The sequence below is a fragment of the Chrysochloris asiatica genome, unplaced genomic scaffold (assembly GCF_000296735.1).
Source record: "Chrysochloris asiatica unplaced genomic scaffold, ChrAsi1.0 scaffold00108, whole genome shotgun sequence".
NCBI classification, from domain to species: domain Eukaryota; kingdom Metazoa; phylum Chordata; class Mammalia; order Afrosoricida; family Chrysochloridae; genus Chrysochloris; species Chrysochloris asiatica.
Genome location: NW_006408626.1, coordinates 2,194,092 through 2,220,776, shown reverse-complemented (window position 1 = coordinate 2,220,776; position 26,685 = coordinate 2,194,092). Strand labels below are relative to the sequence as shown.

Below are 26,685 nucleotides of genomic sequence, written 5' to 3'. Positions count from 1 at the left end.
ATATATATACACACACACATATACATACATATACATAGAAAGAGAGAGAGTTCTGGTGTGTTGGATCAGCACTGCACTGCTAACCATAAAGCTAGCAATTCAAACCCAGCAGTTCAAACCTACCAGTCGCTCCTTAGAAACCCGTACACAGGGTTGCTATGAGTTGGAGCCAACTCAATGACACTTAACAACAACAACAAAATATATATGTATATATATATATGTACATATATATGTATACACATATGTGTGTGTGTACGTATGTATATATAGTGGGAACGCAGTGGCTCTATATGATAAGAACTGGGCTACAAAGCACTAGGTCAGTGATTCAAGCTGACCGGTTGCTCCGTGGGAGGAAGATGAGACTTACTGCTCCTGCATGATTGATAGCCTCAGAAATCTATACAGGGTCGTCATGAGTCAGAACCGACTCTCTATCTCTCTCTCCATCTAGTTCTCTAGAATAAAGCACATAAGGGGTACAGTTATGGGGACTTCCTAAACTTACTCAAATACCTCAAAGGATTCATTTACTGGCTTAAAAGCTTATTAGGATCCTAGTCTAAAGGGGCAACTCAGTCAAGTGGCAAAGTAGAGTTCATAACGATAACTACATCCTAGTGTGGTGAGTCATGCCTGGGGTCTTAAAAGCTTGGGAACGGCTATCTAATATACAACTCACACAAAGCAAGAGAATAAGGGAATCAAAGTCTCAGAGAAAAAACTAGTCAACAGGACTAGTAGCCCACACAAACTGTAGTCTTTAATAACCTGAGAATAGAACAAGATGGTGCCCAGCTACCAGCACTACCTGTTCTAACCAGAAATACAGCAGAAGGTCTCAGATACAGTGTGAAAAACATGTCAAATAAAATTAAGATTAATAAACAAGGCCCCCACCACTCATGTGTCAGTTTGTATTCTGAGGGGGCTTGTGTATTGCCGTGATGATGGAAGCCACCAGTATTTCAAATATCAGCAGAGTCACCCTGGTGAACAGGTTTCAACAGAGCTTCTAAACTCAGACAGACTGGGAAGAAGGGTCTGGTAATGTCCTTCTAAAAAAAGAATAATAACACCATGACTAGTGAAATAATTATGAATAGCAATGGAACGCTGTCTGATATAATACCAGATTGGAAGGCACTTGAAATGTGACTGGATAAAAGGTATCTTCTCAAACTAGAGTTGACTTTAATGACATGAATGGAGTAACTTTTTTAAACCTTCACTTGCTGATGTGATAGGACTCAAAATGAGAAGAATCAACTGCAAACGTTCACTAATTATCAGAACAAGAACTGTGTAAAGTATGAATCTAGGAAAACTGGAAGCTGTCATAAATTAAATGGAATGCATAAAGATCAATATTCTAGGCATTAGTGAGCTGAAACAGAATTATATTGGTCATTTTGGATAGGAACAACTGTATGGTCTACTATGCTGTGAAGGAACCCTGGCAGCGCACTAAACTAAGAGTTGGACTGCTAACCACAAGGTCAGCAGTTGGGATCTACATCAGTCCACAACTAAAAAGTGAGGCTTTGGCCTCCCATAAAGATTTACAGCCTCTGGAACCCTATACAGGGTTGCTATTAAGTCAGGGCTAACTTGGTGGCTTATAACCACTACCACCACCACTATGGTGTGAATGACAAATTGAAGAGTAATGGCATCACATTCATCAACAAAAAGAAAATGTCAAGATCTATCCTGAAGCACAATGCCATCAGCCATAGGGTGATATCCATACACCTGCAGGAAGACCAGTTAATACAATTAATATTCAAATTCATACACCAACTATTAATGCCTAAGATGGAGAAATGTACCAACTTCTGCAGTCTGAAATTAATCAAACATGCAATCAAGATGCGTTGATAACTACTGGTGACTGAAATGCAAATATCAGAACCAAATAAAAGAATCAGTAGTTAGAAAATATGACCTTGGTGACAGAAACCTAGTTGGTGATCAAATGACAGAATTTTGCAAAACTAAGGACTTACTCATCAAAAATAATTTTTTTAAAGCATAAGTAGCAACTATATACATGATCTTGCCAGATGAAAAACACAGAAGTCAAATCAACTATATCTTTGGAAGTAGACAGTGGAGAAAATATCATCATTCAAGGCCAAAGACCTACTGAAGAACAGATCACAATTACTCATACTGTTCAAGCTGAAGCTGAAGAAAATTAAAACAAGTCCACAAGAGTCAAAGCATGGCATATCTTAAGTATATTTTATCTGAATTTAAAGACCAACATATGAATAAATTTGACACACTGAACATTAATGACCAAAGACCAGATGAGTTGTGGAATGACATCAAGAACATCATGCATGAAGAAAGCAAAAGATCATCAAAATGATAAGAAGGAAAGAAAAGACCAAAATGAATGTCAGAAGAGACTGCAAAACTTGTTCTTTGATGTAGAATAGCTACAGCAAAAAGAAGAAATGCTGAAGTAATAAAGCAGAACAGAATATTTTAAAAGGCAGCTCAAGAAGACAAAGTATTATAATGAAATGTACAAACATTTGTGCTATAAAATGAAAAGGGAGAACATATTCTAATTTATCAAGCTGCAACACTGAAGAAAAAATTAAAGCTGTAAATTGTAATACTGAAGGATCCTATGGGCAAAATATTGAATGATTTAAAAAGCATTAAAAGAATATGAATGGAAGAAGGGTCTGGTAATGTACTTCTGAAATAAAAATAATAAGACCATAGCTACTGTAATAATTATGATACATACAATCTCTATACAACAACAACAAAAATTGGTAGATATTTAATCATTTCTGGAGATAGCATATGATCAAGAACCAATGGTATTGGTGGAAGAAGTTCAATACAATGGCAAAAACAAGGCTCCAGGAATTGACAGAATACCAGTTGAGATGTTTCAATAAATGAATATAATGCTGGAAACTTCACTGCCAAGAAATGTGGAAGACAGCTACATGTTCACTTGACTGGAGGAGATTCATATTTGGGTCCATTTCAATGAAATGTGGAAATTATTGAACAGCATCATTAATATAACATGCAAATACAATGTTGCTGAAGATATTTCTAAAACAGTTGCAGCTGCATAAAAGGGAACTGCCAGAAATTCAAGCCAGATTCAGGAGATGATGTGGAATAAGAGATATCATTGCTAATGTCAGACAGATCTTGGCTGATAGCAGAGAACACTAGAAAGATTGTTATTCAGTGTTTTATGACTATGTAAACACATTTTACTATGTGGAGCATAGTAAACTATGGATATCATTATGAAGAATAGGCACTCCATAATATTTCATTGTGTACATGTACATTCAACAGAACAAGGGGATACTGGGTGGTTTGAACTCAGGAAAGGTGTTTTTTCAGGTTGTATCCTTTCACCATACTTATTCAAGCTGTATGCTGAGCAAATAATCTGAGAAGCTGGACCATATGAAGACGAATGTGAAATGGTACCCACTACCACTCACAACAGCTCTGAAAGGTATCATATTGGAAGTCCTGGATATATACAGTGGCAGAAAATGTGGAACAAAACTCAAAATTAAAAAAAAAAAAAAAAAAAAAACAGGTTCACTGGTCAAAAAAGAGACTAGAGGAACCTGAGACTGGCCCTTGACTAGCCTTCGGGCCTGGAAAGGAACTTATCCTCATAACCCAATTTTCAGCCAAGCAGTTGAAAAGGTATATGGTGGGGTGGAGGGTGGGGGTGGGGTGGGACAACAACACTATTAAAGTATACTCACCATGGAATGGTCAATCTATAAAGATTACAGCCTTGGAACTCCTATACGGTAGTTCTACCCTGCCCTATAGGGTGGCTCTGAGAATTAACGTGATGACAACAGGAAAGTAAGGTAAAAATGTGAACCCAAGTAATCTGACTCTGAAGTCCATGGTTTCATGGTCTTAACTAGCTACCTAAGGAGCACTACTGGTGTAGTGGTTAAGCACTTGGCTGCTAAGTAAAAGGTGAGTGATTCGATCCCACCAGTCACTTGCAGGATATCTGCTCCCATAAAGATTACAGCCTACGAAACCCATAAGACAGTTCTATTCTGTCATATACACGGCAACAATGAGTCAGAATCAACTCAGTGGTAGGCAACAATAACCAATCCCCAATGAAACTGATTCTATGAGGAAACAATGAGAAATAAAGAGACCCTTAAAATTAAAACTATAAATGTCCATTTTTTTTTATTCAAGATAGGGTTAAAAGTCAAGAACATCTTTTAGAAATTAAAATAAAGAAATAACTAAATGATAAAAGAGAGAAAAGCAGTATTAGTCAATCTAACAGGTCCAGAATATTGCTTATAGTATTTCCAGAAAGAGAGAGAATGAAATATAAAAAACTCACTGCTGATCCTAATTCGTATCAACCCTATACAGAGTCTCTGAGGCTGTAAATCTTTATGAGAGCCAAAAGCCTCCTCTTTCTCCAACGGAGTGGCTAGTGGGTTTGAACTGCTGATCTTGAGGTTAGCAATCCAGTGTTTATCCTACAAGATCATCAGGGCTCCTTAAAGTAAATGTAGAGAATATCATCAAAGAAACAATGTTGTTGTTGTTAAGTGCTGTCGAGTCAGTTCCTACTCACAGCAACCCTATCTAGGGTTTCTGAGGAGTGGTTTATGAATTTGAACTGCCAATCTTTTGGTTCAAACGGTTCTTGTGGTCCAGTGCATTATCCCATAGCACCATTCCAGGGCTCCAAACAATATCAAAGAAAATTCCCCAGGGGTCAAGAGAAAGAATATGCAAACCAAAAAACTTTAAAAACTCAAACCTAGACACATCCATCATTATGGAATTTCAGACAACAAGGATAAAAAGGAGAGTTAAAACAGGTCACCCACAAAATAAGAAACACTGTAAGATTTCTCTTCAACAACAGTGAAGGATAAAAACAATGGAATACAATCATTAATATTCTGAGGGAAAATAAATTTCAACCTAGAACTGAACTAAACTATTAATCAACTGAGATAAAGTACAGACATTTTGAGATATACAAGAGCTCAGAAAAACATACTTCCCATCTGTAGTGGGTTGAGTTGCGTCACCTCAAAAAATGTCAACTTAGCTAGGCCATTATTCTCAGTATTATGCAATCATCCTCCATTTTGTGATCTGATGTGTTGTAAATGATTACATCCTTGATGCTAGTTAAGAAGTCCCAGTGGCACAGTGGGTTAAACATTGGACTGCTAACCAAAAGTTTGATGGTTCAATCCCAATAGCTGCTTCTCATGAGAAGGATGCCACTGTCTGCTCCAGTAAAGATTATAGTCTTGGAAACCCTATGGAGCAGTCCTACTCTGTCCTATATGGTCCCTATGAGTCAGAATTCATTCCATATCAATGGGTATTTTATAATGCTAATGAGTCAGGAGAAGTTACTTGTTAGGTGGCCTCCAATCAGCTCTGCATCACAGCAACTCTGTGCACGACAGACAAAACACAAGTCCTATACCATGCTCACAAGGAGCTCTGGTAGCATACTGGTTATAAATCGGGCTGCGAACCACAAGGTCAGCAGTTCGAAACTACCAGCTGCTCCGTGGGAGAAAGATGAGGCTTTCTGCTCCCATAAAGATTTATAGCCAAAGAAACCCTGTTCAGGGTTGCTATGGGTTGGAACCGACTCGATGGCACTTAACAACAACAACAATACCATGCTCACAGCTATTGTTATATTTAAGCTCACTGGTGTTGCTACTGTGTCAGACCGTCTTATTGGGGTTTTTCCTGTTTTACTGACTCTCAAATTTTCAAAGTATGAAGTCTTTCTCTAGGGACTGTCCTGTTTTGATAATATGACCAACCAAAGTATGATGTCTTGCCATCATTGATTCTAAACAGCATTCTGCCTATATTTCTTCCAAGACAAATGTCTGTTCTTCTAGCAGTCAATATTCTTCGCAAACACCATAATTCAAATGCATTGACTCTTCAAAGGATCTTCCTTACTGTCCAGCTTTACATGCATATGAGGAAAATGATAATACCACAGCTTGAGTCAGATGTACCTTGTCCTCAAACTGACACCTTTGCTCTTGAACATTTTTAAGTGGTCTTTTGCAGCAGATTTATCTAATGAAATGTGTCCTTTGATTTCTTGACTGCTTCTTCTATGAGCATAGATTGTAGATGCAAGAAAACAGTTAAATAGTTAACACCTTCAATCTTTTCTCCATTTATCATATTATTTATTCATCCACTGTGAGGATTTTTGTTATCTTTACATTGACGTGCAACCCATACTGAAGTCTATAGCCTTTGGTCTTCACCAGTATTTCAAGTTCTCGTTACTTTCAGCAAACAAACTGGGTCATCTGTGTATCACAGGTTGTTAAGAGTCTTCCTCCAATCCTGATGCCACATTCTTCTTCATATAATTTCTCAGGTTATTTGCTCAGCATACAGGTTAAATAAATATGGTAAAAGGATATAACCCTGACACATGCCTGTCCAGATTTTAAACCATTCATTACCACCTTATTCTGGTCAAATGACTGCCAATTGGCCTATATCTAGGTTCCTATGTGACACTGTAGGATCAGTATTGGACTGTGAACCACAAGGTTGGCAATTCAAACCCACCAGTGCTCCTCAGAAACCTGGTAAGGTCCATGTATATGTTGTTGTTCTTTTTAGGTGCCATTGAGTTGGTACTAATAGCAAGCCTATCCACAAAACACTGCCTGGTCCTGCACCAACATCACAATCGTGGCTAAGCCTGAGCCCACTGCTGCTACCACTGTGCCAATCCATCTCTTTGAGGGTCTTCCTCTTCTTCTCCAACCATCCACTTTGTCAAACATGATATCCTTCTCCAGTGTCTGGTCACTTCTGGTAATATTTTTGACCAAAGTATGAGAGATGAAGTCTTCCAAAGAGCACTGTGGCTGTACTTCTTCCAACACAGATTTAATTTGTTCTTATGGCAGCCCATGGTACTTTCAGTATTCTCCTCCAATACCATAACTCAAATGCATCAATTCTTCTATGGTCTTCATTACTCACTGTCCAACTTTGCATGCATATGAGGTTATTGAAAATACCAGGCCTTGGGCCAGGTGCACCTTAGTCCTAAAATTAACATCTTTGCTTTCAAAACTTTAAAAAGGTCATGTGCAGCAGATTTGCCTAATGCTGCTTTGATTTCTGGACTGATGAGTGATGATGGTTGATCTGAGCAAAATGAAGTCTTTGATAACTTCAATCTTTTCTCGATTTATATGGATGCTATTTATTGGTCCAGTGGTGGGGATTTGTGTGTGTGTGTGTGTGTGTGTGTATGTGTTTTCACAATGAGATGCAACCCATTCTGAAGGCTGTGGTCTTTGATCTTCATCAGTAAATGTTTTAAGTACTCTTCACTTTCAGCAAGCAGGGTTGTGTCATCTACATACTGCAGGTTGTTAATGAGTCTTCCTCCAATTCTGTTGTCATATTTTTCTTCATATAATTCAGCTTTTCAGATTATTTGCTCAGCATACATACTGAATAAGTACAGTGAGAGAATACATTCCTGGCACACACCTTTCCTAATTTTAAACCATTCAGTGTTCCCTTTTCTGTTCAAATAACTGCCTCTAGGTCTATGTACAGGTTCCTCATGAGCATAATTAAGTGTTCTGAAATATTCATTCTCTGCAATGTTGTCCACAGCTTGTCATGATCCACACAATCGAAAGCCTTTGCATAGTAAATAAAGCACATGTAAATATCTTTCTGGTATTCTCTACTCTCAGTCAAGATCCATTTGATGTTACCAGTGATATCCCTTGTCCATGTCCACTTCTGAAACAGGCTTGGACCTCTGGAAGTTCTCTGTCAACGTATGGTTACAGACATTTTTGTATTATCTTTAGTAAAACTTTACTAGCATTGGATATCAATGATATTGTTCGATGATTTCTGCATTCCATTGGGTTACCTCTCATTGGAATGGGCACAATTATGGATCGCTTCCAGTCAGTTGGCCAGTTAGCTGTCTTCCAAATTTCTTGGCATAGATGAGTGATTGCCTCCAGTGCCCCGAAGTTTGTTGAAAGGTTTCAATTTGTATTCCATCGATTCCCAGAGCTTTGTTCTTTGCCAATGCCTTCAACGCACTTTGGACTTCTTCCTTCAGGATTATTGGCTTTTGATCATATGCTATCTCTTATCATATTCGAACATAGACCATTTCTTCTTGATACTGTGACACTGTGTATTTCTTCCATCTTCTTATGATAGTGTCAGCATAATTTAATATTTTTCCAATTAGAAAAAGCATAACATTGTGCATTTTGATTTCAAAATAGAATTTTTTACATCCTAGACAAACATCTTTGAAGAACCACCCCACATTTAGACATGGGAGACCATCATTTTTTTTTTTTTTTTTGAAGTTTTTATTGTGAATTAAGTGATAGTTTACATGGGAGAGCATAGGTTTTACACTCATCATTTCATTGTAATGATTACAATCTCTTCTGTGCATCATTATTCAACAGTATTTGCTTCTATTCCCTCTGGGTTTTCTTTATTTGGGGGTGGGGAGGATGTACACAAAAACACTCAAGAATATGTAATAATTTAAACAACCAAAGGGCATATATCTCTCTCTCCATGTCCTCAATTCTGCCTCTATCTCTGGTGTCACTGCTTCTCTGGATAGGGTCCCACATTCTGCTCGTGCTCTTCTCCCTTGATGGTCCCAGAGTCCTCTGCTCATGGACTGTAAGATCAACTACTCCCCCCATTTTTGTTACAAAATTTCTACCTTTACAGTTGTGACTGCTGTAATTAGTCATGATAACAATTTCTAACTATTTAATCATAAGAATCTTACCTCCATCTAGGCAATATGAGAACTATTCAGTGGGGACTCTACCTTCCACCACACACTCTAAAACTAAACTCCCTCTTGAAAACTTGTAAGCCAGTGACTTCATGCATTTATCACCCCCTCATTTAGGTAGCCAATGTCTAAGTTGCCCATCCCTATCTACCCTGTATGCAGAGGGGATAGGATTGACACTTGATATGGAGACTCCTTCTCTCTCAGTTGATATTTTGAGCTACTACATCCTTAAGTGTAGATCAAGTGCATCAAACTGTAGCAATTTACACTTGTTTATCAAAAAATTGTTGTGTTTGTTGTTTTTTATCTTCCTCTAGTCGAGTTCTGATCATTAAGCTATTGAGGCTAGGTGAAATGGGTACTTATCTGCAAGTTTGAGCATTCTTGTATGTCTCAACTCACTTCATATCAGCTTGATGCTTCACTCTCAGCTCTAGCCCTCCATGGCTATGTCCTTGTCCATGGGATCAGAAACCCTCAGGCCTCACCACACTTTGGGCCAATCTCATCTGTATGTCAATGAGAGTCTGTGGAATGTAGTCAAACTCAGCCCATATCTTCATTGCTGCCTTTTCCCCTCTTCCACTCACCAGTAGACCAACGTGGTCGCCAGCAACCTTACATGCCTGTTCATGTATTCCCTTTGCGTTTCAGTCTTGGAGGGAAGCTTGTCCTGAAGGGACTTGATTACTTGCCTTGATGGCGCCTGGAAAACGACTTGCTTGTTCTTGTAGTAGCCAATCAGATTACCTTTTTTGTTTTGGACCTTCCATCTTCTTTTGATGTTTTCTGTACCTTTCAATATTTTGCCCAAAGAATCCTTCAATACTGCAAGTCGACACTTAAATTTTTACTTTAGTTTTCTCAGCTTGAGAAATGCTGAGCATGTTCTTCCCTTCTGATTTTCTAACCTCAGGTCTTTGCACATTTGGTTATAATATTTGAATTTGTTTTCTCAAGCTAACCTTCGAAATTTTCTGTTCAGCTCTTTTATCTCCTCATCTCTTCCATTTGCTTTAGCATCTCTACTTGCTGGAGAGCAAGTTTCAGAGATTCTACTATATCATTCATTTTGGTCTTTCCTGGTTTCTTGTCTTCTTAATGATCTTCTGCTTTTTCCCTATATGATGTTCTTAATGTCATCCCACAATTCTTCTGTCTTCAGTTTCTAGTGTCTAATGCATCAAATCTGTTCCTGAGATGATCTCTAAATTTAGGTGGGCTATGTTCAAGGTCATATTCTGGCTTTGGTGGGTCTGTCTTAATTTTTGTCAGCTTCAGTCTGAACTTGCATATGAGCAATTGATGGTCTGTTCCACATTCAATCTCTGGCCTTGTTTTGGCTAATGAAAGAAGCTTTTCCACCTTCTCGTTTCACAAATACAGTGAATTTGATTTCCATGTATTCCTTCTGGTGAGGTAGGTGTATAGTCAGCTTTTATGTTGTTTTAAAAAAAGTATTTGCAATGAAGGAGTTTTGGGTTTTGCAAAAGTCTATCACGCAATCTCCAGCATCATTTCTATCACCAAGGCTATATTTTTCCAACTACTGATTGTTCTTCTTTGTCTCCAACCTTTGCATTCCAATTGCCAGTACTTATCAATACATCTTGATTGCATGGTTCATCGATTTCAGACTGAAGAAGTTGGTAGAATTCTTCAATTTCATCATCACTGGCTTTAGTGGTTGGTGCGTAATTGTGAATAATAGTGGTATTAACTGATCTGCCTTGTAGGTGTATGAATATTATCCTATTACAGACAGCATTGTACTTCAAGACATATTTTGATATATTCTTTTTGATAATGCCATTCCTCTTCAATTTGTCATTCCAGAATAGTAAACCAAGTGATTGTCAGATTCAAAATGGCCAATACCAGCCCATTTCAGCTCACTAATGCCTAGGATACCGATGTTTATGCATTCCATTTCATTTTTGACAATTTCCAATTTTCCTAGATTCATACTTCATACAGTTCATGTTCCAAATATTAGTGGATGTTTGCATCTGTTTCTCTTCATTTTGAGTTGTGCCCCATCAGCAAATGAAGTTCCCAAAGGCTTTACTCCATTCGCGTCATCACGGTCTACTGTATTTTCAAGAGGCAGCTCTTCTCCAGTCTCATTTTGAGTGCCTTCCAACCTGAGTATCTCATCTTCCAACACTATATCTGACAACATTCTCATGCTCTTCATCATGTTTCAATAGTCAATATTCTAGTGCTGACAGTATTCCACTGCTATTCATAGGTTTTCAGTGACTAGACATTCAGAAGTAGTCCATCTCTCCTCCTTCCTAGTCTGTCTTCATCTGGAAGCTAAGCTGAAACTTGACCACTGTGGGTGACCCTGCTGGTATTTTAAATACCTGTAGTGTACCTTCCAGCAACACACTGGCCACCATAGTAAGACTAACTGACAGGGAAGTGATGGATAACTGCCTTTTATGTAATTTTAAAAAGGTATCTTCAGTGAGTAAATTGTTGGTCTTACAAAACTCTATCCAGCAATCTCCAGCTTTGTTTCTATCACCAAAGCCATTATTTTCCAACTATGGGCCCTTCCTCTTTCCTTCCAACTTTCACATTTCAGTCACCAGTAATTATCAATGAATCTTGATTACAAGTCTGATTGATTTCAGATTGAAAAAGCTGGAAGAATTCTTCAGTGTCATCATCTTTGGATTTACTGGTTGGTGCATACACCTGAATTACTGCTCTTACTTGATGTTTTTAATAACCATCGAGTCAGTTCCTACTCACAGCGAAACTGTGTAGTGGTGGGTGGGTCTGAACCACGGACCTTGTGGCTCAAACTGACCTTGCAGTCTAACATATTATCCTGCAGCACCACACCAGGACTCCCTCTGCCATGTAGGCATACAGATATTAATCTATCACAGATAATATACTTCAAGATAAATCTTGAAATGTTCTTTTTGATGATGAATGTGACACTATTCCTCTTGAATTTGTCCTTCCCAGCATGTTGAGTTGTTGTTAGGTGCCAACTCACAACAACCCTAGGCACAACAGAATGAAACACTGCCCGCTCCTGGGCCAACCTCACAATCGTTGCTACACCTGAGACTATCATTTCTGCCACTGTGCTAATCCATCTCACTGGGAGGCTTCCTCTTTTTCTTTGACCCTCCACTTTACCAAACATGATATCCTTCTGCAATGACTGGTCCCTACTGACAACATGTCCGAAGTATGACAGACAAAGTCTGGCCATGTTGGTTTCCAAGGAGCACCCTGGCTGTACTTCTTCCAACACAGATCTATTGGTTCTTTTGGCAGTCCATGGTACTTTCAATATTCTCCTCCAAAACCATAACTCAAATGCAGCATAGTAAACCATACAATTGTCTAATTGAAAATAACCACTGCCAGTCCATTTCAGTTCACCGATGTGTTCCATTTCATAATTAAAGACTTTCAATACTTCTAGATTCATACTTCATGCATTTCAGATTCTAATTATTAATGGATGTCTGCAGCTGTTTCTTCTCATTTTGGGTTGTGTCCCATCAGCAAATGAGGATCTCAAAAGCTTTGTTCCATCCATGTCAGTAAAGTCAGCTCTACTTTGAGGAGGCAGTTCTTTCCTAGTCATATTGTAAATACCTTTCAAACTGAGTGGCCATCTTCTGGCATTATATCTGACAATGCTATGATGCTATTCATAAGGTTTTCAGTGGGTGGCTAGCCATTCAGAACTGGTCTGCCTCTCCTTCTTCCTAGTCTTTCTTAGTCTGGAAGCTCTGTTGAAACATGTCCATCATGGGTGAGCTTGCTGATATTTAAAATACCAGTGGTATGGCTTCCATATCATAGCAATACCATAGTATGACAAAATGACAGACACAGGTGGAATAAACATCACAGATTTACTTTGTAAAATATAAATATATATTTTTAAACTTTCTTGTTGGGTTTTTTAAATAGGGCAGAGGTATCTGAAAAATGCAAAAGGATTTTCTTTCTTTCATGTAAATAAAAATAACAACAAATTTAAGTCTCTTTCGTATAAAATTCAAGTCTCTTTCATGTAAATAAAAATAACAATAACATGTTATTATTTTTATTTATATGAAAGAGACTTGAACATGTTTTTAATTGTTCAAGGTAGAGAAGGGATAACAGGTGATGAGATCTAGAATACAGGGAGAGGTACTGACTTTGTATAAAAGAAAGGGTATTTGTTCTTCTGAAATGAGAAGGAAAGAGGTAAAGGTGGGCTTATTTAGGGAAGCAGAAAGCTGGTGAGATTCAGCTGATGTTAAGACCACAGAGAGCTCTACTTCTTAATGCGAACAAACTAAGAACTGGAAGAACTACCGAATAAGGTGTTGTAGATAGCAAAGGCAGAGAACCAGCAAGGAATCATTCTTGAGTAAATGGACTACGTTGACAGACTTAAGAGCAGGTTTAAAGCACTTTGATATTTGAGAATCATTTTCTACTACTCTCATCAATTGGCTGGATTTTTTCTTTTTCCCTTCATGAGAATCATTTAAGATAACTTGGTATCTGGATTTCGAAGAGTATCTTTTGGGGAATTTTGTGCCAGATTTGAGCAAGGAGGACATAGTTTTACTCATGAAGACAAAGTCCTACAAGTTAGTAGCCAGAAGGGGAACAACAGTTAGATAGCCATGGTCCTTGTTATTTTCTATCCTTCTAAAACTACAAAACAAAATTTTGGTCATTCAAATCCAAACACTTCTAAGTAACAGAAACATATTTCAAGTAACAAGCATTTATTAAAATAGCATACACCATTCTCACAATCCTTCAAAGGTGGTATAATTACCCCTATTTTGCAGATGCTGAGTAAGGGAAGGTTAAGCATCTTGTCCAAAATTGCAAGTGGCGGAGCCAAGGTTATAGCCTAAATCTGACTAATTCCAAAACACATACACTTTCTACCCACTGTATGAAGCACACAAGTCATCACTAAGTTTGGTGGAGATCAGTGGCTGAGTGGTAGAATTTTTGCCTTAGACGAGGAAGACCCAAGTTCGTTTCTGGACAATGCACCTCACACACAATAACCACTCATCTGTCAGTGGAGGCTTGCAGAAGCTTTTATGTTGCTATGATGCTGAATAGGAGCTCTGGTAGCCTAATAGTTATGAGTCGGGCTGCTAAGCTCAAGATCAGGAGTTCAAAACTACCAGCTAGCTGTTCCATGGGAGAAAGATGAGGATTTCTGCTCCCATAAAGATATATAGCTTCGGAAATCCTATGCAGGGTCACTATAAATTGGAACCAATTTCACGGCACTTCAGCACCACCACCACCACCATGATGCTGAATAGGTTCCAACAGAACTTCCAAACCAGGACTAGAAAGAAAGGGCTGATGATTTACATTCCAAAATCAATCAATGAAAACCCTATGGTACACAACAGTCCAATTTGCATCTGACCATGGGGATGGAGCAGGACCCAGTAGTGTTTCGTTCCACTGTGGACAGGGTCACCATAAGTCAGGGAGCTGACTAGATGGCATCTAACAGCACTATATTTGAAGGGCACTTGACCATTCTCGTATCAGCTCATCTGGTTTTCTTCAGTGCTCTCCACTTACTGTATATTGAAATGAGAGAATTTTGAAAACATAAAAACTAGTTGAGATTGGAGTTTCTTATCATGCCATTCAAACCTGGGTGGTCAATGTAAAATATGCATGCCAGATTCAATGCTTTATCTTTTAGGGTAACATCTGATAGCATGCTCCACATTAGGAATTAAGACTACTATATTCAGCAGAAACATTCTAGAACTACTTTTCTCCCTCTGGTCTGTTTCTCATCCTAATTAACCTAATTATTACAGTAGGTTGTTTTTTAACTATCAAAAATAACCATATAAAAACTATGTCTAAGACAAATTTTTTTAATGGAACTCAATATTTTCCAAATGAATATGAAATTTGCAGACAAACTGGTCAACTTTAAACTGTGGATGGATACCGTAGCAAAATTTATCCATACTTTCTGCTTAAAAAAAAATTTATACTAATACCCTCCCATCCAAAAGAGGTTCTTCCTTTGTTGATTCTGTTTATGCTGATGAAACAGTGCTGTGTTACTCTATGCCAAGCTTGCCCTAAGTGACCTGCAGCAGATTGATTTTAATATAACGAAGACATGTTTTGCTTCTACATATTTGATTTTAAATTAATTTACAACCAAAGCCATAATTTTGAGCTGGCAAAAATAACCTCATCAAAAATAAAGCAACAGCGGTGAGTGTTGTATTTGGAGCAGGCCAATCAGTTTTAAAAGTCCTGGGATAAAATGAAACCTGTGGTGGCCACAGCCCCACCTGGATAATTCCTAAGGCGGACCTAGTTTGGAAATACCAGGGATGTCAGGAAAAAGCGGCAGTGAGCATAAGGAAAACATTCACTGAGCAGTTTCCTTGTGTGCCCTAGATTACTGGAACATGATACAGTCAGGTCCCAGGGCAGCACTGCTCAAAGCGGAGCCACGGTTGTTTGTAATACTCTCGGCAACTTGAAACTTTGAGACTTCAACAATAGCAGCAACTGGCTAAACTAAAATGCTTTGAGCAATGTAAGCACAGTGATTTAATCATTTCACAGGACTGTGTGTTTATCACTTATAAACAGGCTACAAATGGACAAATGGCTCCTTTTACCTTGTGCATACTGAAATAATGAATCTGCAACATTGGTATTACTCTGTATTCCCAAATACAAAAAAAAAAAAAAAAACCAAGATGAAAAACAATTTACATCCCATCATCTTATTTAATCCTAAACCATTTTGTTTTATTACTTTATAATCCTTGCCATTCTGCCTGGAACTTGTGCTGGATTGTTGTTTGTTATTGTTAAGTGCCAGCTAGTTGATTCCAACTCATAGAGATCCTGCATAGGGTTTCCGAGGAATGGTTGGTGAGCTTGAACCACCGACGTTGTAGTTCAAACCGACATCGCAGTCCATCGCAATAACCTGCCGCACCACACCAGGACTCCTTGTGTTAGATGTTGTTATTGTTAGGTGCCATCAAGTCGGTGCCAACTCATAGTGACCTTATACATAGCAGAATGAACCACTGCCCAATCCTGGGCCAACCTCACTATTGTTGCCACGCTTGAGCCCACTGATGCTGCCACTTGGCCAATCCATCTAATTTGGGGGTCTTCCTCTTTTTGGTAGGGTGACCCTCCACCTTACCAAACATGATATCCTTCTCCGGTGACTAGTCCCTCCTGAGAACATGTCTGAAGTATGAGAGAGTTTGGCCATCTTGGACTCCAAGGAGCACTCTAGGCCTTCCATGTTGTTCTTATCTTTGACTGTAGTAGTCTTTCTTTTAACATTGCCAAAGTATGTATATATTTTCTGTGTAGGCTTTGGTCAGGTAAGTGCTTTTATGCTTTCTTGGTTCACCAACTCTAGGTCATTTTTCAAGCTCTGATTATTTATTATTATGATCTATTCTTTGTTATATTCTCTCATCTTTATAATTTCCCTTTTACTGAAATCCAGATTTCACTATCCAGATTACCTGTCTCCTATGCTACCTTAATGAAACTGCTCTGTATATTTATACATTCACCGCTTTGCCTCGGTTCTCTGTTAGAGATGTCTTCCTCTTTAAGAGTTACCAGTAACATCAGTCTCATTCACATCTCAGAATCTAATCTCTTAGAAACATACTTTATGATTCACAAGCTTTTCATTTTCCATTAGAGTCTATTTTCTTAATATCCACTTGCCTCTTCTTCTTTCTCCTCTCTTTACCCTGGTTTTTGGCTACTTATACTGTCCCCTGTGACTAGAATGCCAGCTAATCCAAATAAAAAAGCTCTCTTTCTCTTCCAAATTTACTGCTTAAAAATTCTGATTATTGAGAAATCTTCCTAAATTTTAATTCCAATTTCAAATATCTTCTAATTTATTTATTCATTGTTATCACTGAGGAAGCTGGAATTAAATTGAATGACTTAACTCATAAGTTTAGAGCAAGCACAAATATGTACCAAAAAAATGATAACCACAGATTTTATTTCTTATACCGTTTAGCCCTATCACCCAATGACCTTGCATCAAATTGAATTCTCACTGTGTAGAACTCAAAGCATCCATCACTGTCTACAGAGACAGAAAGTGATACTGGGAAGGGAAAAATAAAAGGTATGAGGTATATGCATAGTTCATGCACATGCATATTAAAATTACACATTGCTCAAGAGTTTTCCCTTATAAAATTAAGAAATTCTTCTTTAAAAGGTAATTATATGTGTGTGGCACACAAACAGCTTTGCTCCCAATTTATGATTTTCTATATGTTTGAAACAGCTAAAATTCAAAAATTTGGAACTCAGCATCCTAAAGCAATAAAATGAATAAAAAAATGAACACAGTGTCTTGGGTTTGAGATGCATCACCCTAAAAGACTCCATGTGAATGATGGACAAAGGAAAACCTTATAGCAAATCACTGTGGTTGGGGGAGGGAATATATGTAAAGAATGAGAGTGGGGCTTAGGAAAAAGAAAAGACAAAACAAAACAAAACAGAGGCATTGATGAGTCGATGAAGACATGTGTCAAGATGGGAGGAATCTGACTATGGGATATAATTTGCATCTCACAACAAAACCAGTCCTTTAAACTAAAGGGCCTCCAGGATTTATGCATTCCCCTAAATCCCAAAAATAATAACTCATCATCAAAATACTTCTGAAGTATAGCCATGAAGTCATATATATAATCATCAGTCTCTGGGAGAGGGGAGGGGAAGACTTACACCCAAAGTAAATAAAAACGGTTAAACTGAAGAGAGTTGTAGTAGCACATTAGAGGAACTTTGTAGCAGTCAGCTTTCTACCACACTGGCATGGTGTGTTTTGTCCTTAAATATTCAAGTAGAAGACAGGCAATCAAATCAATGATGGCCCAGAAGGCATTCTTTTACTCAATAGGATTTAACCTCTACTCCTTCTCAGATCTCTTTTCTCCAAAAAGGAAACTAGAATTTTATACAGACAACAATCTAGAATAAAAAAATACTGTGCCTTCTTTTTCTGGCTAAACTAAAATTTGTTCTCAGGTAATGATACTCTTTAAAAATATCCTTTCCACTGGCTAGTCTACATGGAGGTGAAAGCTTTAAATCTTAAAAATAAGTGTCAGCTCACACTAATGGGCTAAAAGAAATCAGAGTACACACATTATGAAAGAAAGAGAGGGTCCAATATTCCAATATCATTTTATTCTCACTATAGAGACAGACCTGGGTTTTCTTTAGCAGTGTTAGGATATATAGGAAAAGTTGGAGGTCACAAAAAGGAAAGTGTAAAATGGATACACAGAGACTCCCTTGAACTGATGCAAACATACAGCTGGAAGGTAATATAAGACTAATTCTTCTAAATAAGTTTGACACTGAATAGAGTTTGGTACACCCTGTTCCAAATACCTATTCTTGGGACCATAGGTTTGAACACCAAAGTAATTGATTCATATTTGTCCACAGGGAATTGTAATTTACCAAATGTAGCAAAGCAAAGTGTAGGTTGACACCCCATTCTATACAAAGTGATGGCTTTTTTTTTTTTTTTTTTTAAAGTGGAAACATTATACGTTTAGTTGAGCACACAGACACTCAGTTGTTCACTAAGCCATCTTGATTATTCTAGGCACAATTGGTCATACCTAGAGACACAACTCCTAAATGGGCAATGCCTTAAAAAGTTCTCTCCAGCAGGTACCTGATTTTCATTTCTTCCCTTACCTGATAATGAGCCTGGGCTTGCTGAGCTGAGTTCAAGGTGACATTGCAGAGCTTGCAGTACAGGGGCTTACATAGCTCCTCCAGGGCAGAATCTTGCTCCCCTCCCTTAGATAACTCTTCTTCGCCCACAAGAGGCAAGGAAGCCTCCTGCCCAAAAGGCTTCTGTGGTGGCAGCTGCAAGGTTCCTGTGGACCTGGTAGCCACTGACATAGGAGGAGAGGATGAAGGCTGCTTAGGTGGAGGAAGCCCGGCGTGTTGCAAGAGGATCATTGGGTAGAAAAGCCTTGGGCATATTCCAGTGAACGACAAGAAATCTGGTCTTCAGATCTGAATCAATAGCAAAAGAACATTCATTTTAAAATGTAACCTCAAACTTAGCAATAGAACATGTATATGACCATACCATCTGATCCCTTCTTTTCCTTTCCAGAACCCATCTTTAAGACTTTCTTCCCCTTTGTCTCATCTCTGTCTCTTAGTCCACATTGACACAGCTACCTTTCCACTGAAAATGACTTTATAGATTTAGCTTTATTTTGCTTGGCTCAGCTCCAACTACTATCACTCTGGCCCATGAACATTAATAGCTTTGCATTCATGGTTAATTAAATCTAGAAGTCACATGTGCGAAATGGACATCAAAGGTCACCTAGTCCAGACCCCTTCCCCCAGGCACACTTACACACAAAGACTCTTAATGTGGATCATGCAGACAAAAAACAACTTCAGCTAAGAACCTTAGCAAATGTCTCCTTTCCATCCATACTCATCTTTCTATTCAAACTATGTAAGAAAAAAAAAGAAAAGACTCTCATCCTTAAAGCAGCTCTAGAACCAACTAAAATATCAAGAAATTCTAGGAATTACTAACCCAGAGGTAAAATATGACAGACATAAATAAAAATGTTCCTTCTGACCAACCGATAATATTTAAATAGTTGAGCCAATGATTCCTTACAACAGGGATTGCAAGACTACCCATAGCCACTGACAGGCTGTTCAAAATACACAGCGTACTAGTTTGCATTAGTTTTTTTTTTTATCGAATTAGTTGTCAACATTAAAAAATGGAGAGATCGCTGGCTTCTCTTGATAAAAGGATGATCCTGCAACACTTGACCCGTGTCCCAACATGGGGCTCAATTAGCTGGTCCCTTGAAGCCAGGTCTGCTGTCTCTAGGTCACCTCTGTCCCTATTCAGCCTGTTTCCTTTAAGCCCTTGATTTTAGGACTCCATATCATACAACCTTAGACTAGATTTATGAGTCTCCTGTAAATTAAATATATTTTTTCTCCTTCTAGAGGCAAATTCTCTGTGTGTGCGCACATACACAAATGTTCAAACAAATGTGCAACGTGTTAATGGATCACACTACCATCAGCCCGGACTCCTCGTGTGGCACTGTAGGGTCAGTTCTGGATTTCAAACCACAAGGTTAGCAGTTCAAACTCACCAGCTGCTCTTCAGAAACCCTATACATAGGGTCACTGAGAGTCAGAAGTGACTTGTTAGCACTTAACAACAACAACAACCAATTTCTAAGTCTTTAGCTTATTCCCCGTCCCCATCTTGTTAAAAACCTGACAGCCCCTATTTTGTTTTCCTCAGAAAATGGGCAATATGTTCTACACCCTCTTCAATCTTTATGCATGATCCTTCCTGCCTCCCACCCAGATGGCATCTTTTAACCACGAGTATCTCAAAAATGAACCACAGTACACACTTCTAGTTCTTAAGATCCTCATTAACCCAAATTGAAATCCTTATTTCAAAATCCACTATAGCCTTCACTCTCTCAACATTATTAAAAGCTTTTTTCTTAGTCAATAGCCTATGGGTATTTTTAGCTGCTAAAATACTGAGCTGAAATTCTCCCTCTACAATGGAAATGTGTACATTTTTTAACAGTAACATATTTACTAAAATAAACCAGGTGAATTTTGAAATGTTAAGAGTATTTTTTTTTTTTTTTAACCTCATTGGAGATGAACTTGCTCCCCAGAAGTTGCAATTAAGTAACAACTTTGATATTAAATTTACAGCCAGGGGCAACAGAGGACACCTGAGCACTAGGGAAATAACGTTGTTGTTGTTATTGTTATGTGCCCTGGAGTCGGTTCCGACTCATAGCAACCCTGTACAGGGTTTCCTCATCTTTCTCCCAGGAACAGCTGGTAGTTTCGAACTGCTGACCCTGAAGCTAGCAGCCCGATTTGTAACCACTACGCTAATGTAGTTAAGAGCAAAACAGGTAAATCATTTTGGAAAACAATAATATCATTTGATTCTTAAGCAGAAGTATGTTGTCAATAACTCTGGAAACATGAAGTTTAGCAAAAACAAATTTGGCACACTTTAAAAGGCTAGGTTTTCGACAAGCATACAATTCCTGTCAGTTAAATCAAGCAAACACATCTGGAAAGCAAAGACTGATTAGTTCACTTTAAAAGGGAAACCAAGGAGACAAAGATCACTTTAAAAAAAAAAAAAAAAGGTTAACTAATTATAATAATTCATAATGCTAAAGATCACACATGTCGCCTGTTATACTGGGTCACACTGATGCCAAACTGCCCCAAACATGCTGCTAGTTCAGAAACTAGAAGTAAAGGAAGGTGCAAAATATCCTAATCAAGTATATCAACAATATCATGAGAAATCAAATGCTACCAATTGCCTAGACATGTCTGAACTTGTTTTTTGAAAGCTCACTCCCACTTGAGGAAATTCCAGGATGTGTCTCCCCCAGTGTTGCTCACAGGTTCCCATCAAAATAAAAGCTCTTCTCTAAGCACAGAGGTATCCAAGGCCTCTTTTCGGAGAAAAACTACTGAAATATCATTTTAGCTACATAATTTGTGAAGAATATCTAGCTATTAAAAAATCATTTCATCTGATATATTCAACAATCAAAATAGTAATATCAACTCAAAAAAAATCTACACATGACAACTACATCTGGTATCATTAAGCTTGTCAACAAAAAATAGCATCAAATATAAATCTAAACTAAATTAAACCAAGACTTCAAAGAATGCCAGAATGGTGGAATACTGAGAGAGCCAAACCATATGAAACTCAAATTCTTTCAAGTGTTACATAGATCAGAAGAAACTGGCTTGAAGGTTGATGTAAACAAATATTCCTCATATCTTAAAAACCATTCAATTTGATGCGTGGGATGGTATAAAGGAAAGATTTATGATAGTTAATGTTCTGGTTTAGGAAAGATTGAGGGGGAAATCTGAGCGTCACTCTATACTCTGCATAAGAAAATCAAGTCTCATAGTTTTCATGACTGAATTGGGGCCTACTTTTACATTCTGTATCAAAGAATTACTTTCTCATTTAGAGGAGAGAGATGAAAATAAAGGAGATTACTGGCCCTTCGGTGTGTTATTGGGAATTCTGGAAATGAGAGAAAGACAGCGAGCATTAATTACTCAGAGGTCATCAGAATGCAGCGAGTAGGAATGAAATGAGGAGAAAAAAAAAAAAAATGATTACCAACTGAATGGTTTATCGTCTAAGGAAGAATCCGAAAGAACGCAGGAACCTGGGCGAGAGGCCTCGGAGAATTGGCGAATGTTTGCCAATCTCAGTCCTGATGGTTCCTAATCCTACGGAACGCTTTACATATTTGAATCAGCGCTACGTATACTTGATCATCGCCCACGTATACTTTGCATTCCTAAAATGTGTGTGCATACACACGCACGCACACACCTCAATACCGTAAGGATGCCATCACGGAAGATGGAATCCCCGACTCCCAAGGGGCGGAGGCTTCGAGGGCCAAAGCAGCTGCTTCAGGTAGACACGGTCCAAATGATACACGTGAAATGCTTAAAACAAACAAATAAATAAACCAATGCAGCGCAACCCCATCACGTGGAGGGCAGGTGGAAGGACAGCATCCTCGCCGCTCCCTGGCTTGTCACCACCACCGAGGCTCCCCGCCGCCCGCCAGTACTCACCGGAACCCCGGGACCCCGGGACGCACCCGGAGTCTCGGCCCGCGATCGCCCGGGATGGCGCCACCCGCTCCGCGTCCGCTCAGCTCGCTCAACTCCTCCTCTCCGCCGCGCAACTTTCTCGGCTGGCCTCCGCTGAGCCCCTCCACAGCTGAAAGCTGACTGTCAAAAGTCAGTCCAACCCCACATAGAAGGAAACAGCTGCAGGAAGTGACTGCGGAACCGAGAGGCGGCGGAGGAGGAGACAAGCGCCGGGCCGGCGTCACCACTGCGCATGTGCCGACCAAACAGGCCCCCTCGGCGGCAGCGGCTCCTGCATCCCCCGCGCTCAGTGAGTCGGCAGGTGCCCCTACTGGGAACGCTAGGGCGTCGGGCATGGGTGGGGAACATCAGAACCAGTCAAATGCAGGATACACCGCCGCCAATCCCAACAGACAACATCTAAAAGCATGATCATGTACCCTGAAAGTTGAATCTTAGCAGAAGCTTGGTTAAAGCTCTTGGAACTTTTGAGCTCCAAACCTTTTTCATTGCATTTCCCCCTTGGCTTGCTGGTTGCCAGCTATTTTGCTTGAGTGGAACTCCCAAGATATCCCGAAGCCTGTAAACTATATCTGTTGCCATCAAATAAGATCCCATATATATGCAACCCTGCCTTCTCTCCAGCAATAACATAGAATGAGATTGTTGTTGTTTAACGCCCTCGAGTCAGTTCCAACTCCAACTCATAGGACACACAGGAAGAAGGAGCTCTGGTAGAGTAGTGGTTACAAATTGGCCTGCGAACCTCAGGGTCAGCAATTCGAAACTACCAGCTGTTCCAAGGGAGAAAGATGAGGCTTTCTGCTCTGTACAGGGTGTATAAGTCGGAACCAACTCCATGGCACATAACAACAACTACAAGAAGCTGCTTGTGGGTTTGAACTGCCAACCTTGTGATTTGCCATCCAGTGTTGATCCTACAGCACCACAATAGGAGTCCATTACAGGAGATTTTTCCTGATCCTGAGCCTCACCGCTAAGACAGAAAGGACCAAGAAAAGACCCAGCTAAAGCTAGAATGTCACATCCTCTCATAATCAATCTGAATATCTTCAGGGCTTATGTGGAGAGGTGAACTGAGAAAATTCTGTTAGTTTGTAAAGTCATCTATATGAAAATTTGTGGATTCATTTTTTAAATGCCATGGAAATCTAAGTATAGCAGAAGATGCCTACTTGTTGATGTTGTTAAGTGCTGTCAAGTCGGTTCCTACTCATAACAACTCTGTATAGGGTTTCGGAGGAGTGACTGGTGAGTTTGAACTGCCGACACTGCAGTTCAAACCAACTTTGCAGTCCAGCACATTAAGTGGCAGCGCCACACCAACAAACTACTAGAGGAGATTAAGATGAGGAACACTGCAAGTCATACTACCACTAACAAACCATATTGACTGCCAAAAATGACTTTACAAATACAATGAGCGAAGCATACTCTCACAACTGCTATAGACAACCCGTTTGAACTGAGTAATCCAGAACGCTTCTTACAAGCAAGAATGGAGAGACTTCAGCTTGTTTACTTTGACTATGTCACCAGGAAAGATCAAGCACTAGAAAAGGACATCCCGTTTGGGAAACCATAGGGTCAGTAAACAGAAAGAGAAACCTCTGTAAGATAGATTAATAGAATGGCTGCAATGGTGGACTGAAACACACCAACATCGTGAAGCTGGTGTAGAACCAGTCAACATTTCAGTCTGTTATTCAGAAGGTCGCCATGACCCCCTCTAAGACTGAAACTCAAAGGGAACACATAAGCAGGTATGTAAGCTTGCTTGTAACCACATTGGTCTACTTGTGAGTGGAAGAAGGGGAAAGGCAGCAATGAAGAAATGGGCTGAGTTCAACAACGGTCCATAGACTTCTGTTGACCTGTAAATGAGAAAGAGAAGAGGAAGGGCTGGTTGGTCCAAAGTGTGGTGAGACCTGGGGACATTTGAGCCCATGGACAAGGAAAGAGCCATGGAGGGCTAGAGGTGAGAGAGAAGCATCCAGCTGATACAAAGTGAGGGGAGATGCACAAGAACACCCAAACTTGCAGATAGTATTCATTTACCTAGCCTTGATGGCTTGATAATCAGAACTCAACTAGAGGAAGATTTAAAAAAAAAAAAAAAATTGATAAAGGAAATGAGGGTAAATTGCTACAATTTGATGTACTTATGGATGTAGTAGCTCAAAATACCAACAGAGAAGGAAGGAGTCTTCACATCAAGTATCAATGCTATCCCTTCTGTTTACAGGGTAGATAGGGACAGGCAACTTAGACATTGGCTACCTAAAACGAGAGGGTGAAGTGACTGGCTTACACACTTTCAAGAGGGAGTATAGTTTAAGAGTGTGCAACGCAAGATAGAGTCCCCACTGAATCGTTTTCATCTTTTCTAGCTGTTGTTGTTGAGTGCCATCAAGTCAATTCCGACCCATAATGACCCTGTAGAGGGTTTCCAAGGAGCAATTGGTGAGCTTGAACCACCAACCTTGCAGTTCAAACAACTTTGCAGTCTGACACGTTAGCCCACAGCGCCACACCAAGACTTGTCTAGATGGGTCTGGTGAAAAGAGATGGGGATAAGATTCTTATGATTCAATAGTAATTGTTATCATGACTAATTGCAACTGTCACAATTGTAAACGTGAAAGTTTTGTAACAAAAAATGGGAGAGTAGCTAATCTTACAGTCCAGAAACAGAGGATCCTAGGACCATCAAGGGAGAAGAGCAGAAGCAGAATGCGGGACCATAGAAGCAGTGACACCAGAGATGAGGACATGAAGAGAGGAAGCAGCTGAGAACTCTAAATTCATGGAAAGATAGGGACTGAGAGCTGGTGGCCAGGAGGCAGGCTTGCAGAATGTGCCTGTTGGTGGTTTAAATTGTTATATATGCCTGAGTGGGGTTTTGTTTTGTTTTGTTTTTTTAAAAGGAGCTAAAATGAATAGAAATACTGTTAACAGATGGTACATGGAGGGGATTATAATCATTGTAATGAAACAAAGTATATGATTTGTTGAATGTAAAACTGAGCATTTGCCCTGTAAACTTTCACTCAATTCACAATGAAAACTGTCAAAGAAAAAAAAGGTCACCATGAATTAGAGCTGACTCCGTGGCAACTAACAACAGCAAACCTGCCATGCCTGGGTAGAAAACATAGGATTTTTCTGAGCTGTCTTCCCAACTGTGTGTGGTTGTGGTTAAGTGTTGTCGAGTCTGTTCCAACTCATAGCCACCCTGTATAGAGTTTCCAAGGAGCGGCTGGTAGGTTTAAACTGCCAACCTTGTGGTTCATAGTCCAGTGCTGATCCTACAGTGTCACGCCAGAAGTCTACATGGTTAATGTGTCAAAATTTTAAATGACCACTATTAAAAAATAATAACAATGCCTTTTCACTTCTTTTTCTGTATCATCTTTGTTGTTGTTGTTATGTGTCATCGAATCAGTTCTGACTCATAGTGACCCTGGGTACGGTTTCCAAGGAGAGACTGGTGGGTTTGAATTGCCAACCTTGTGGTTAGCAGTCCAGACCTAATCCTACAGCACCACACCAGGACTCTTAGCCAGTTACAAAACTTCACAGTCCACACTTGTTAGCCAGGACCACCACTCAGCCCTTTCCAATTTGACCTTTTACCAATCTTCTAAAGGTTGAACCAGTCACTCATGTGCATTCACTGCAGCCCCTCCATGCTGCTCACTTCTCTATCTTTCTGAGTTAGTTCAATTCTTCATCTTGAGTTTGCAATGCCCTTTCTCCCGACTCCACATAATTTATAAACCTTTGGAGGTCTCTTCTTCCAGGAATCCCTTTATCACTTTCTCTACATCTTTGATGACACACTTAAGACATGTTGCCTTATATTATAGTTAATTAAAGAAATATCTAAAGTTATGGATTGAATTATGTTCCCCAAAATATGATTTTGAAGTCCTTACCCCTATACATGTAGATAGGAGCTCTGGAGGTGCTATAGACTAAGAGCTGGACCATACTGAAAG

At 39.3% G+C, this 26,685-nt stretch overlaps 1 protein-coding gene across 1 annotated transcript in view; it reads right to left on the bottom strand.

The window, feature by feature from the left end:
- The window catches only part of ZMAT3 (zinc finger, matrin-type 3), a 31,303-nt gene extending 12,342 nt beyond the window's left edge, over positions 1 to 18,961 (bottom strand). Inside the window, exon 1 of the mRNA XM_006867719.1 lies at positions 18,668 to 18,961. Coding sequence (XP_006867781.1) covers positions 18,668 to 18,937 — 270 coding nt within the window. The 5' untranslated portion in view covers positions 18,938 to 18,961. The remainder of the gene's footprint in view (positions 1 to 18,667) is intronic.
- Positions 18,962 to 26,685: the final 7,724 nt, after the last annotated feature.